We start from the raw sequence: 15199 nt of genomic DNA on the forward strand, positions 1-15199 counted from the left end.
CCCCTCCTTGGCTGCTGGGGCATGGTCGTGCCGGGCCGGCAGTAGGTAGTGGAGTCTCATTATTTTCAGGCTTGGGTCAGATGTGTCTAGAGAGGTAGCCAAAGTGGCCCTTGAGAAGTATTTATCATTGAAACCAAACCAGTTAAAGGGAAAACTTAGTTACCTCCCACCTACAACGGTTGTCGTTTCTCTCTGTCTCCTTCTCTTCCGCTTATGACCCAGTTGTACCCATGGGAGCATATTTGTGTAGAGCCCGTGCATGCAATCTTTGGCGTTCCTCTATTTCTTTAATTGCATGTGCCTAAGTAGCCTCCTTACCAATTGCCTTTTAGGACAGACAGCAATTAATTTATGCGTGAAGCTCCTGACCTGGGAGAGAAGGACGGAGCTGTGGGGAAATACCATGCTTTTCTCGGTTTTCTTTCTTTCTTTTTTTTTTTTTTTTTTTTTTTGCTGGCACATCGCTGAGCTTTCTGCCCATCAGCTCCCATTCTCAGGGCTCCTGCTCAAATCACGACCCACAGGGGCCCTTCAGGGTCAGCTCTCTCCTGGCCTGGCCGCCTGCCTCTGAGTTTGTGCATCTGACTTGGGGTTCACGAGACCTTTTCCTTCTGTGGCTCTTTTAAAAGGATTGCAGTAGTTTCGCTACCTTTCAGGCTCAGGGAATTTGGGGTTGGGTTTTCCCTTTGTATCTTATTTTGTTTTTGTTTGATTTTGAGTAGTGGTTGGGGAGATTGTAAGAGAAAAGCTGTAAGCTGGGGAATTTCTTGCCACTGAACTCAGGGTTTCCCTACCTTGGAACCACTGTGGCCGGAGTTCTAAAAGACAAGAGTTCCCCTAAACTTTCTGAGCTCTGAATAACTGAAACCAGCTGTTTCTTCTCTTTCTATCTGTTTCCCAATAATAGGCTTGGGTAACAAGAAATTAAAACAGAAACCACTACTGCGCTCTGAAATAAGAGGCTCAGAGACACCCAGGAAGGTCCTGCATTTAAGAATCTTAGCTCACTGAGACCAGTCGCTACTCCACGTGTTTGTTGAACGCTGCCCTGGGAGTGGGGGGCCTGCAGCCTGGGAGTGGGGGGCCTGGGTTCCCACCAAGGGTCCTCGTGTTTTTGTCTCTCTGAAATTCAGTTCTCACCAGTGAGACAGGGCTCCATCCTCACTGGGCATGTATCAGAATCATCTGGGATGTTATTAAAAAATACGGATGGGGGCCGGCCCAGTGGTGTAGTGGTTAGGTTCACACGCTCTGCTTCCGCAGCCCCAGGGTTCACGGGTTCAGATCCCAGGCATGGACATACACACCACTCATCAGGCCATGCTGTGGCGGCATCTCTCATACAAAGTAGAGGAAGATGGGCACAGATGTTAACTCAGTGACAATCTTCCTCACGGAGAAAAAAAGATGGCTGGGCCCCAGCCCCAGAGGTCTCCATTCATTAGGACAGAAGCAAGGCTTGGGAAATACACATACACATATACATACATATATATTGTTGGAGAAATATTATTTAGACAGTTGTTAAAGAAAAGTAAGACAGACTTTATTCGAGGGGACTACTACAATGGGGCTTTTCCATAGGGGAAAGAAATTGAAATAAAACAAGGAAAAGTGGGAATTTATAGCCAAGGAGCAGGGTGAGGGTCAGTAGATGGAAGGGTAGGGTAATTTTTTTTAAGTTGACATAAGAGGATTCTTGCTGAAGGTGGGCCAGGGTGATCAGACATCACCTAAGGGATGGGCGGGGGTAGAGAGGCGTGAGAAATTTGATCAGAGGGAATCAGCTACAGAAGGTGGGGAATTCTGGCTAAACCCACTTAGCAGGATTCTTGCTAAAGCTGGACTCTACATGGACAGAGATGGAAGCCAAAGTTCAGGCCTGGTTGAGCGAGGCCTCAGAGCAGCCTGCCTGAGGTTGGGTCAAGAAGAAAATCTGTGTCAATATACGTAGTGGCACGTGTGCATACAGCAGGGTGAAGAAGCCACGGGACCAAGTGCTGTTTGAGGTTATATTTCAGGTCCACTGGTCCACTCTTCTCCCCATTAGAAACCAGAGCCCCGAAGGACATCACGCTGGGGGTGTCCACGGGCCAAGGCCTCCTTCACGGGCAGTCCCAGACTCTAGATTACAGCAGGCTGTGGCGGTTAGGTGCCCACCCCTGGGTCCCTCTGGACTCCATCACAGTTCTGCTCTCCTCTTGCCGTATGACCTTCAGGAAGTCACTTGGCTCAGCCTCTGTTGCCTCATGCACGAGATGGGTGATAACAGTGCCCACGTTTTAGGTTTGTGATTGGGATAGAACAGGCTCATCATGCGTGTGAAGTGCTGGCCCAGGGTAGGTCAAGGACAGTCCTCTGTGTTAACTGCTCTTAGTTCTCAGAAATGCCACGGGCATGCAGGGATGAAGGGAGGAGGAGGTCTAGGGCTGGAGAGGGAGTCATGGTCACAGTGTGAAAGCCCCCGTGGCGTTGCTGGATGCTCTGGTCTCTTGGACAACTGTCTGGAGTGGAGGACAGCTTCCTGCAGTCTGGGGTTCTCGTGGCAGATTCGGTTCAGATCTGTCTCACCCTAGTTCACCCCGAATCTTGATTTTGGATGGGATCCCGGAACCTAGATTTCAGGAGCCTATTTGCTCTCTAGTCTAACTTTGGGATGAGAGATTGGCCACGCTCTAGGCCATGTGGAGAATACCAAAGTAAGACTGTGTCAGAGAAGGAGCTTGGGGTAGACAACAGACGGGGGCCGGCTTCTAACCTTGTGGAAGCCACGTATTTTCTTAATATATTTAACCAATATAACAGTAAAAGAACTTGAGGTTTTTTTTTTTTTTTTGAGTAAGACTGGCCCTGAGCTAACATCTGTGCCCATCTTCCTCTACTTTATATGTGAGACGCCTGCCACAGCATGGCTTGATGAGCAGTGTGTAGGTCTGCACCTGGGATCCGAACCAGCGAACCCTGGGCTGCCGAAGAGGGGCACGCAAACTTAACTGCTACACCACCAGAAAGGCCCCAAGAGATCTTTAAACCTTATGTAATTCTAAATGTAGATGCCTTTTTATGTAGTTCTAATCAGTATGCAAACTCCATTCCCTGTCGCTTAACAATTTTTGTATAAATATTTTCATATATTACCACTGCTTATATTTTTGTCATGTTTATTATTAATATTGCTTAAATTCCCCCTGAGCATTTCCTGAGCAATTTTTTCTGATTTCACTGTCTCATTCTCATAAATAGTACAGCTACAAACATCTTTGTCCCTATGACCCGTGCCCCGGCTTTCGATATGTGGAGCACATCTCTCAGAATTGAGTGACCAGGTCAATACTTGAGAGCTGTTTTACGTTTAATGAGCTTGCTCTTCAGAAAGCCAGTTCTGAATCAACTGACAGTGGTACCAGTTTCATTTCAAGCCCATGAACATAAGATTTTATTATTTTTCTCTGTATCTTGGCTTGTTTAATAGGCTTGTAGGGAGACCTCAAAGTTGTTTTCATTAGCGTTTTTAACTGCGGAGGATTTTTCCATCTATTTTTAATTTTCCCAAGTCTTTTCACACACAGGTGGCATCCGGTTTGCTTGACGGGGCATCTAAATTGCTGGTTTATCCAATTCACATTAAAATAAAAGCTGATTGCTGCCATGTACAGATGGGGGGCATCGTCATGTTTAATGGTTTTGGTATCTGTTTACATAAAGCAAGTTTGTAGTGTATACTGGGTCAGCAAAGGGTACCAGATCGGGGGTTGGCAGGCAGAGAAAGCTGTTCGAGAAGATATTCTAGTTGTTTTCGAGGTGGTGATACATGATGGGGATAACACCTGTCCTGTTAGACCTGGGTTTGTGTTTTCTGGTTGAAAAAAAAGGTACTTGAGTTTTCTTTTCATTGTCAGTTTTTCCTCTGTTTATTAAATGTATCATAAAAAATAATAAAATTCTCTGTCACCATCATTATTATACATATTACTATATCAAAAGGCCGGTATTCCTTTCTGTGCTGCGTGGCTAGAAACTGATAGGCTTACGTGTAAGTTTTTGTTTGAGCAGATTTCTAGGGGCCACATCAGAAAAGCAGTGTTCATCTGAGCTATCCCCATAGGCGCAGAGATATCCCTGATGTGTGGAGACAAAGCACAGAGCGGTGGGCTCACCGATGGGACTTGGCTGTAGGCTGTGTTTGCTGAGTTAAGATGGGAAATCTGAGTTCTGGTCCTGCCTCTGCCACTTAGGAAAGGTGACCCTGGGCAAGCTGCTCCGTCACTTTTCCTCATCCTCCAATTGGGAGTGAAATCTGCCTTGGGAGATAGAAGCAAGATGGCAAGGCTGCAAACACTCTAGAAAGGGATGCATGGAGTGTGGTCTGCAAATGCAAAGACCTTCTTCCCTTCTGTCTGTCTGCTGCACTGTTTTTTTTAACCTTTTCTTGGATGAAAGAGTTGGGTCCATCTTTTGCCCTGCAGCCCTCCAACCGTTTGAAACCAGCAATCCTGTCCTCACTTTCCAGGACTCCCCTCTCCCTTTAATTTTTGGGGCTTGTGTCATGTGACAGTGTCCCCAAGCTTCCAGGTCCTCACCCTAGACAGTAGCCTCTTAAACCGTGGGGCCCCTGGGCTGGCAGTGCCATAGAGATGGCCACATCTATACAGAGCCCTGAAGAAAATCACCACCCCTATTTTAGGGAATTTCGAGTAACTCTAGCACTGCGTTAACTTCTTTGATAGTCATATCATAGTGACTAACCGTGAGTTCACAGTTAGCTTAAACCCCATTTTTTTAATCCATCCTGTTGCTAAACAGCATTTTCCTCGTCCTAGACTGGGGAAGATTTTTTTCTAAATCTGTGTGAAGAACTTCACGTTTATCCCATTTCACCAGTTGCATTTTGTTGCACTTGGCGTGTCTTGCCAGCCCGTGCAGATTTTGAAGGTCCTTCATGGTCTGCAATTAAAGTCACAGTCTCCCCCAATCGCACGCTCAACCTGGTGCTTCTTGTCTGATAACCACAAACTCCTTAATGCCGAGTTAAAGGGTATGGACAAGGGCCAATTAAAACAGCAGTTGGTCTTCAGGTTAATATGGACGCTTGATCAGCAGTTATTAGGAGAAATCATTTGACCAATTATGAATTTAGCTGCTTGTCATCTGGCCTCCTCATTAACCTCTCAAGAAAATGGGGAAGAACTCAAAACCCCCAATAAAGCATTGATTCATCATGGTACCAAATTTCCCTGCTCAACCACCAACTGTGCAATGCATTCAGAGAGGGAAATGAGATTTGCTGGAGTTGAAGGCTGGGAGAGAAGGAAAAGGCTGAGGTCATGACTCAAAGTGGAGAAGTTGGAGAAGAATTTAGATTGGGGTTAAAGATGACAAAGAGTGTGGTTTTGAAAATTACAAATGGAAGCATTTACCCCAGAGAAGTTGGCAGGTGCTACAAATCACGGATTGCCCGTTGTGGAATACGTACAGGGCCTCATTCGAATTGCTCCTGCTGCCTCTAGCTCATGCCTGTGCCTCATCCTCTGGCCAGAATTATACTTTCAAAATGAAAATCTGCATCTCCACAGGGTGAAGTTCAGATTCCTTAGCATGTTGCCACCATCTCATCTCATTTCCCAACAACCCCTCACCCCCCTCACCAGCCCTGCGTCCTGTCATGTGCTTTTGAATGAATCTTGCTGGGTCACCTTTTCCTGAGGTCCCAGGGTCCCGTAGGCAAGTCCTCTTCTGCGCTGCTCTTGCATCAAGCTTAGACCCCTATCAGGTCCCAGGTCATGCTGTGGCTGTTTTGTTTTCACCTTTTTCTTCTTTATTGGATTGTGAGTCTCTGTTGGACAGGGCCCCTCCTCCCTCTTCTGTTTATCTTCATATCTCCAGAGTCTGGCAGGCCTCCCAAAGCATAGGAAGGCAGAAAGAGAGAGAGAGGGAGAAGGGAGGAAGGTGGGAAGAGGGAAAGGGGAGAAGAGGAAAAGGAAGGAAGGAAGCAAAGAATGGAGGGAGGGAAGGAGAGAGGAAGGGAGGACGGAAAAACAGGCCAGCCCAAATCCCTCATGAACTGGCAAATAAGGAGCAAGGTGAGTGTGGTTTTTTGAAGCGTGGGGAAACAGTGGAGCCCAGAGGACACGTAGGAGGTAAGAAAAATCGGCCCAGCTGCAGAGATCAAAGTCCTTGAACTAGCGAGGAGAACGGAGGTTCTGTTACCGAGGAAGGATGGGAAGGAATATGCCCTTGTTGCTCCCCTCCTACCCCCCTGAGAGCCAGCCCCAAATCAGCTGGCCTCTGGGTTGGCAGGTGCTGGCAACACAATGATCCAGAGTGGGTAATGTGTGCGGAGGCGGCAAGCTGAAAATGTGCTAGAGTCTCAATAAATGTTTTTTGAATTACATTGAATTATAGCTGGCGATAATCACAACCTTTCTGGTTCCTTCCTTTGCAAGGTAATGGGGAGGGATGCTTGGAGAGAAGGGGAAGGGCTCAACCGTGTGATGGATTGGGCAGTCCTGAGCAGGCAGGAGACTGGCCCTGCGGGAACTAAGGGCTCAAAGGGCTTGGGCTGGGAGGGGGCGCTGCATGGAGCCAGTGGGGCCCAGCTTGCCCAGAAATGCAGGCCTGGCTCCCTGAGACTGCAGGGTCATTGCCAGTTAGCTAAGTGGCTGCTCCCAGCAGGCCTTTGCAGAGGAAAGGCATGTGTTCTCCATTTTGTTGATGTGGAAACGGCCAGAGGAAGTGACTCAGAGACAGAGTGGAAATAAAAAGTGTGTCTCGTGACATTCTGGCTTCTGCTAGATGCCAAGGGCTTGTGTGAGGCTTGCTTCTATGCTTCTGTGGGGTTCTCAGAACAGACGATGTCCTGTGTGTGAGCAAAGAGTAGGAGGTGGGGCAATCTTTGAGGTGGACAGGTGGATGGAGGAAGGTGGGTGTTGCAGAAAGGCAGCCTCAGGGCACTGGAGACAGAAGGGGCTGCCGCGACCACCTGCTCCTGGGCTAATAGGCCAGTTTCATTTTTTACAAGTGGGGACTGGTATGGCGTTTCTGATTCTTTTGTTTGCCAAGTCACAGGCATTTAAAAATATGTGCTGGGGAGTGTGCATAAGCAATCTCTGAGTCTCCAGAAAATTCCACAGGGTAGGTAATTAGCCTCATACCCCAAAAGAGGAAACTGAGGCCTAGCGAGGCAACCCTGTCCAATCATGCACCTGGACAAGAGCTGCAGAGACTTAAGGCCACCGTGATACCTAACTCCAAGTCTATCGTGAGTAACACCCCAGACTTGTGCCGCGTGGCAGCCCCAAGGACATGAGTTTCAAACCCAGGTTCATGTGAGTCAGATGTGTGCACCTTCTCGCTGACATCCTGCTTTCTGACTAATGGTGCACTTTCTGTGCTTCCTAAAGCATGGGCAGAGCTTTCAGTCCTTAAGACAATGCGTTTGACCCTCGGGACCTACAGCATTTGCTCTCACGTCTGGCTCCACAAGAGGCCAAGCTTCAATGTCAATTGCCAGAGACTATCACTGTCATTTCATAAATGAATGAGCATTGGAAAACCAAAAAAAAGTTGGGAAGATGATATTAGAATAAAAGGCTGCCCTTCAAATGGAATACATTGAGTTTTATGATGAATTCTCTGCAGCGTCCTTATTTTTCCCAGGCAGCAGAGCCAGTCGGTGGCAGAGCTGGGCACTAACTCCTAAGCACGGTGGCAGGACATGACACCAGCCGTGTAGCGTTTGAAAGTTCTGCGCATGATTTAGGGAGCATGGAAAGAGCACCATTAGTCACAAAGGCACCATGATGTCAGGGAGAAGGCGCACACAGCTGACTCATTCAAACCTGGGCTTAAAACTCGTGGCCTGGGGGCTGCCATACCGCACACCCTGGGGTGTTACTCTGCCACTTACCAGTTGTGTGATCTGGTCAAGGTCACCTCACTAGGCCTCAGTTTTCTCTCTTGGGGTATGAAGCTAACATTACCTATCCTACAGAATTTTTCTAGAGAATTAGAGATTACTTACGTGCACTCCCTGGCACACAGCATGTATTCAGTAAGGCATAACATTACCCTACAATGTCTTCAAGTAAAAGATTAAAATATTTTTCTGTGATATTGACCCCTGTTACCCCGAAATCTTCCCTATGCCAGGAACACAGCCACACTGTCACAGGTACAGTGACAACCCAGGGATCTGAAGAAACTTAAATCCTGCTTTAGTCTCCCCTCCTTCAGGCAGGTGAATGTCTTGCCATTCAGGAAGAGTGTCATTTATTTTCTTCCTGAAGACTTCAGGGACTCAGAGATTGTACTGCCTCCCTTAGTACCCTTTGCAGATTTTGGCCAAGATGTTCTTATAGCCAATCAAAACTTTTCCTGTTTTAATTTGAGCCCATTTCCTTGTGTTTGTTATTCTTTGGCTTGCACTGGGGCAGATCTGGGGGTTAAGAGGCAAGCTGGAGCCCATGATGGCTCAGAGCCAGGGTTTTTGCTAGTGAGGCGGGATGCTGTCTCCTCTGACACTGCTCCGAGGGCCTGGGGTGGGCGAGGACGCAGGGAGGAGGCGCTGCCAGGCGGGAGGTCCAGGTCTGGGCTGGAGGAAGGGGCAGGGCTTTGGGCTCACAAGTTGAGAGTCACAGTATTTCATGAATATCAAAAGCCAGAGACAAGCTGCTGATGAGAAATTCAAGTACTCGGGCAAAATCTCGAGCAATAGGCAAGTTCTGTTGTCAGAAATCGTAGCTAGAGTCAGTGGGTTGTTCTCATCTCTTCCTAACTCTGTGTTCTGTGTGTGTTGGGAGCTGGAAATCAGCCATGGTGAGAATATTTACACCACGGAAAATGGCAAACGCTGCAAGTCAGATTTTTTTTTCTTCTTGGAGACTCACTGCCAGGAAGAAGATATGGAGAGTACAGATAATCAGACAAGATTTGGGAAAATAGGCAAGTAATCACCATGAGGATAAAGCCTTTCATTTGCGTCCTGCTTTATTACCCATAATGACTTTCACTTATGTTTTCACACTTCATCCTCACAGTCCTTCCCTAAGGACAACACGACAGGCAGCGTCATCTCCATTTTATAGGTGAGGAAATTAGGGCTGGGAGGTGAAGTAACTCACCCAAGGTTATAGAGCTGGTCAGAGAGTGGGCAGGCGGAGTGGCTGTGAGGGAAGCCTGTGCCTGAGGTTGAGGGCCGTGTTCTCCAAGACCCTGAAGACAGGGGGCCTGAGGCCTTCCTCACGTCACACCTCAGCTGCTCTGCTTCAGAGAGTTTTGGGGGATCCTCTGGCGGTTCAGTATAGGTCTGTACTGACAGGTGAGAGTTTGGGGTGCCTTGAGGAGTTGCCAAGTGTTAGTAGAGATGTGGGTACTACCTTTCTGGACTGGGGTGTTTTGACCAAACCCTGAGTCACTCCAGGACCTCTCAGGACCAAGTCCTAGCTCAGGAAGGGGTAACACTCTCTGAGCCAGGAGGGCCTCAGGATTTTGCATGAACTGGGGAGATTCGGTGCTGGGCTGGCACAGTTCTTCCTGCATAGAGTTTGTGCCAACCTTTGTAGTATCAGGCGATTCTACTTTCTTCAAAGGCAGGTGGGAAAGTGAGAACAACTTTGAACTTGGATTCAAATCTGCTTTGTGATCCAAGTTTGCTACTGAACAAGTACGAATCCTTGAGGAGATGGCTTCAACTTTCTGGAGTATGTTTTCTCCTCTGTAAAGTGGGCATGGTCATCCTGCCCTTCTCCCAGGATTGTTGTGCAAAGCTCTTGTGTTTCTTTTAAAGTTTTTAAAATGTAATTATTTTTGGAATAAATAGCTCGAGGTTACTGCTGCAAAGGACTAAGGGCAAATGTGAGGGACTTGCATCAGGTTGAAGGTAAAGGTAGATCCTGGGTGACCGAGAGGACTTTGCTAAAATCTATCAACTGGAGCCGTGCTGACCACTAGGAATGATGGCTCCTGAACCAAGGGAAAGTTGATGGAGATAAGAAACCAGCGTCCCCCAGGCATGCTGGTGATGGCCTCAGTCTGTGTGGGCTGCGCTCGGTCAGATGTAGAATGTGAGCATTTCTCTTTGGTCAGGGCGGGCATGGGGGCTCACTCCTGAGTGAGCTAGACACTGCCCAGTCAGGCTGGGTAAGGGGGCTCAATGATCAGACTGGTTTCTCATCATTACATTTTTTTCTTTCTAGACTTTATTTTTTATAACAGTTTTAGGTTCACAGCAAAACTGAGGGAAAGCTACAGAGATTTCCCATAGACCCCATGCCCCCACACACGCACAGCCTCCCTGACTATCAACATCCGGCACCAGAGTGGTCCCTTGTTACAACTGATGAACCTACATTGACACATCATTATCACCCGGAGTCCGTAGTTTACGTTAGGGTTCACTCTTGCTGTTCTCCATTCCATGAGTTTGCAAAAATGTATAGTGATATGTATACACCATTACAATGTCATACAGAGCATTTTTACTGCCCTAAAAATTCTCTGCGCTCCCTATTCAGCCCTCCTTTCCCCCATCCCCTGGCAGCTACTGATCTTTTTACTGTCTCTGTAGTTTTTCCTTTTCCAGAATGTCAAATAGTTGGAATCATGCAATATGTAGTCTTTTCAGATTAACTTCTTTCACTTAGTTATGTGCATTTAAGTTTCCTTCATGTCTTTTCATGGCTTGATAGAGCATATCTTTTTAGCTCTGAACAATAATCCATTGTCTAGATGTACCACAGTTTATCCATTCACCTACTGAAGGACATCTTGTTGCTTCTAGGTTTTGGTAATTATGAATAAAGCTGCTATGAACATCCATTTTTTGTGTGGACATAAGTCTTCAGCTCCTTTGGGTAGATACCCAGGAGCATGATTACTGGATCATATGCTAAGCAGATGTTTAGTTTTCTAAGAAACCACTCAACTGGCTTCCAAAGTTTGCACCTCCTCGTTACCTGTTTATATGCACTTGGCTCCTCAAGTTTAAAAGCACCACATTTCATCGTCCCATTGGCGGTAGCTATGCAGGTTTAAAAGCACCACAGCGGGGCCAGTTCAGTGATGCAGCAGTTAGATTCGCTCATTCCGCTTTGGCGGCCCGGGGCTTGCCAGTTTGGATCCCGGGTACAGACCTATGCACCGCTTGTCAAGCCATGCTGTGGCAGGCATCCCACATATAAAGTAGAGGAAGATGGGCATGGATGTTAGCTCAGGGCCAGTGTTCCTCAGCAAAAAAGAGGAGGATTGGTGGCAGATGTTAGCTCAGGGCTAATCCTCCTCCTCAAAAAAAAAGTAAAAGCACCACAGGGGTCTAGTCCCTGTCCGCCTGCCAGACTTTGCCCCGGTCTCTGTCCCAGGCAAAGGTTTCTAACTCACCAGCTCTATCTCTGCTCCTGCGTCCTGCCTTTCAGAGGGGGCTTGTCTCCTTTACTTTTCTCTTCAGCCAGTGACAGACATAATGTGTGACAATGGAGCTTCTCAGATCACACCACCCAGATCTCTTCAATTTTACTGACATATTATTTCTCCATAACTGTTCTCTCTCAAACCCTTCCCCAGCACTGCGGGGAGTCCCTGGGAGTGTCTCCCGTGTGCTCACTGGCACCAGCACCCTTTGGGTGAGAATGCTGCCTGGCCAGGGGGCCTCTCCTGATGACACTCCACCCCCTTCAGTGTGGATGCCCAGAAGCCACGCGGTGTAACCGGTAGATGTGGGTATAATGCCCACCTCCTGCCCCACGTCCACATTCCCACCGGCCAACGTGACAGCACTGATTGTGCCCCTGGTTTCTGAATGGCCTTTGGAACATGGGCCCTCTGGCTTCCACTGGTAGGATCTAGTCCCTGGTGACAGACACCATATTCCACTCCATTTCCCTCCCACCCCACACCTGTTTCACAAAACTGCCTCATGAAGCCCCTGCCTAAAAAGTAGTTTATACAAACAAGTGTCCAGGGGTCATGGGGCCCCTGGCTCCACAGACACAGCAGATCTGGAGTCTGGGCCCAGCTAGTGTGTGTTATTTACCTACCTGTATCTATATGTGCCTGTGTGTCTCTACGACTAGAGTGTATGCTCTTGAGAGGTAAGACAGCCTTCCCTCATCTCCCTGTCCCATCGCAGATCTGTCATTGTTCCCTTTGGTATCCCCTGGGCCTTGCCGTTTCAGTGTTCTGTTTACATCTACTGCCAGCATCAGCGTCTTTGTGCCTGAGGACTTTCTCTGGCTCCTAGTCCACTCTGTCCTTGTACAGAACTGGCTGGAAATGCTGGGAACAATGACTGTGAGAAGTGGTGTATAAACACCCAGATCCCCCCTTCCCGGGAGAGGAGCTCCTGTCCTGGCGCCCAGGGCTCCCCGCAGAACTGCACTGCAGGGGGTCAAGGGGTCACTCAGCTGGTAACCCTCCCGTGGCTCTATTCCTCTCCCTGTCACGCATTTCCTACTCCCCTGTGGGTTTGCTGGAGTTGCCCTCAAGCTACTTTCTCTGGTTCCTTATTGAGGGTCTTGGGAAACTGAGATACATGCCTGGTACAGAGCAGAGTATTGGCACACAGAAGTGTTCAGTAGATATTCATTAGAAAATGGCATGGATGCTTCTAGAATATACACATTAGTCTCCAGAATAAGGCAGACCAGATAGTCTTTTCTCCATCTCTCTTGTCCCAAATTCTGGCTTCCCTTTGTGTGGCGCTCTGCCCATTGTCTGCCTGCCCCTGGTGGAGGGGACATGTCCTGCTCCTTCCCTCATCCTCACAGCATCTCCTTTCTGTCTTCATAATGCACATTGGCTTTTGAAAACGAGTGACTCCTTGAAGTTAATGACTGTCTACATCTTCCTGTCTAGGGCCCAGCACAGTGTGAATGAATGAACATAGGCTTGGATTCCACTTCTAAAATCTATCACTCCACATTTGTATTTTAATATTGTCAACACCATCCTTTTGCCCCCAAATCCTGGTATAAGACTGTCTCCCTAAAATCATAGTACCTTGTTAGAAGGGAGAGATTGTCCTGTAAGAAGGGGTTCAGAATGAGAGTTAAGCTAGGTCTAGAACCGAAGTTCCCAACCCAGGCTGAATGTTAGAAAAATCCTTGGAAACTTAAAAATACCAACGCCAAGCCTCCCCAAAGTCCAACTCAGTGGCAATCCTGAACATAGGGCCTGGATTTAGGCTTTCTTGAAAGCTTCTCAGGGGATCCTAATGTGGAGCCAAGGTTGACACCACCATTCTGGAGAGAGAACTTCCACTGCCTCCTTCGGGTGCCCCTGCTTTAGACCAGCGGGGAGTAAACCCTACAGAGACGGGTTGAATCAAGAGGCCAGGACCAAGTTTGCTGAGATTCACTGTGAATCTCACCTCTTCCCCTCTCCCACCCAGCAGAAGACCCCTCCCACCTGGTGGAAGACCTTCCAAATTGGACTGCTGGAAAGCAGACCCTCTTGAATTCTCCTGCATGCAACCAATGATGTGCTGTAGGATGAATTCCTGTGGGACTGAGGCCTCCTGCCCAGAAAGTTCCGGCTGGCAGCTGAGGTGGGGGCAGACAAAGCCGTCAGCTGAGAGCCTGGCCCCCACCTGGGCCCGTTCCTGCCTTCCCCTTTCCACTGCCCTCCAGGCCACCCATTCTTCAACTCTGTTTCTTCTCGCTTTTTCCCCTTGTCCCTGTTTTTCTCCTGCTATTTTCTACTGTCTCGCTCTTCGCTTTTTCTGCTCAGCTGTGCCTTGGAACCATGCTGCGGCCGCCTCCTCTCACAGCTGCGTTTGCAAAGTGTGGGCCCCTTGCCTAGGAGTCAGTGTGGGAGGAGAAATGTGATGGAGAGAGGGGGCTTCTAGAAAAGAGAGCTCTCAGCCAGGGAGCTCGAGGTCCGGGGGGGTTTATACCCGAATGTTTATGCAAACTGCTCCTTTATGCTTCAGCTTTCCCCAGTCAACAAAGCCGGATGCCTTTAAGGGCAGTTCTCTGGAACAGGAGAATGTGTGGTTTGCGTAGGTCTTGGAGCTTGGTGGGTGCTGTCCCTGGGAGTCGAGGCATGTGGGCCCACATGGACTCATTTCAGGGCTGTCCCTCTGCTGTCTCCGCAGGACTGCGATGTGCCGATCCTAGCTGCCGTCTGAGAGGATGTCTGGGGTGTCCGAGCCCCTGAGCCGAGTGAAGGTGGGCACGTTACGTCGGCCGGAGGGCCCCCCGGAGCCCATGGTGGTGGTGCCAGCAGACGTGGAAAAGGAAGACGTGCGGATCCTCAAGGTCTGCTTCTATAGCAACAGCTTCAACCCCGGGAAGAACTTCAAGCTGGTGAAATGCACGGTGCACACCGAGATCCGGGTGAGTGTGGCAGGCAGTCCTGCTCTGTCCATTTGTCTGTCTCTCCCTTGCCTTCCTTGGCAGCTCAGCAGCCGTCTTTCAGGCTAGCAGGCCCTCCTATACCCACCCCGGGCCGGGGGCGCCAGGAGAGGTGTTCTCAGCCTGCAGGACCAGGCCCCCTCTCTGGGGGTCTGCAGCCCACTTCACCGGTAGCCTGGCTGACAAATTTTATAGCCTCATTCGAACCCCAGATCATTTGCTTGGCCTTTGATTCAACTCATTTCAACTCATTAACTATTTATGACATTTGAGGCTCTGCAAGGGCCGTAAGAGCCCTCACCCTCAAAGAGTTTATACTCTGTTGGAATTGGAGTTAGAGAGAGACACAAGCGATTTTATTGAAAATAGAACAAAAACTGTATAAGACATGTGCCGCGCACTTAGAGAAGGGAGCTGAGGGGCCATTTAGAGGATGACAATGAACTAGAGATGCCCCAGAGCAGGTGGGTGGATGCCAGGCCATTTTTGAGGCAATCCTTCAGTGGGCTCATTCTCATCCAGGGTCACGGAATCCAGTTTGCAGATCCAAGGGCCCACTGTCACCAGGGCGCCTAGACACCAGGAAGCCAGTTCACCTTAACCGAATGGATAAGAACTTGTCACCAGAAGGAGAGTTACATTACACTGGTTGATTTTAAACACCTACATATATTGAACAATTACTGCGTATCAATCCCTCTGCTTATGTTATCTCATTGAATCCTCCCAACAACTCCATGAGGTGGATACAATGACGATATCCCTTTCCACTGCCCAGAATGTTCCTTTCCGATGATGCAAAAGAAAGCCAAATCGGTTCTGAAAAGGTTGCTTGGTGAGTTTGTAATTTGCAC

At 48.5% G+C, this 15199-nt stretch overlaps 1 protein-coding gene across 22 annotated transcripts in view; it reads left to right on the plus strand.

Moving 5' to 3' along the window:
• Positions 1-15199, plus strand: part of PTK2B (protein tyrosine kinase 2 beta) — a 123421-nt gene that overhangs the window by 48628 nt on the left and 59594 nt on the right. For 18 of the 22 annotated variants that reach the window (XM_023636191.2, XM_023636190.2, XM_023636193.2 and 15 more), the window contains exon 2: positions 14087-14327. In XM_023636191.2, the coding sequence (XP_023491959.2) occupies positions 14124-14327 (204 nt within the window). In that variant the 5' untranslated portion in view covers positions 14087-14123. Of the gene's footprint in view, positions 1-5905; positions 6081-13789; positions 13991-14086; positions 14328-15199 lie in introns of those variants that run through there. The other 4 variants (XM_070256584.1, XM_070256566.1, XM_070256601.1 and 1 more) reach the window with 4 other exon arrangements.

This window comes from Equus caballus, chromosome 2 (genome assembly GCF_041296265.1).
Source record: "Equus caballus isolate H_3958 breed thoroughbred chromosome 2, TB-T2T, whole genome shotgun sequence".
Lineage (NCBI taxonomy): Eukaryota > Metazoa > Chordata > Mammalia > Perissodactyla > Equidae > Equus > Equus caballus.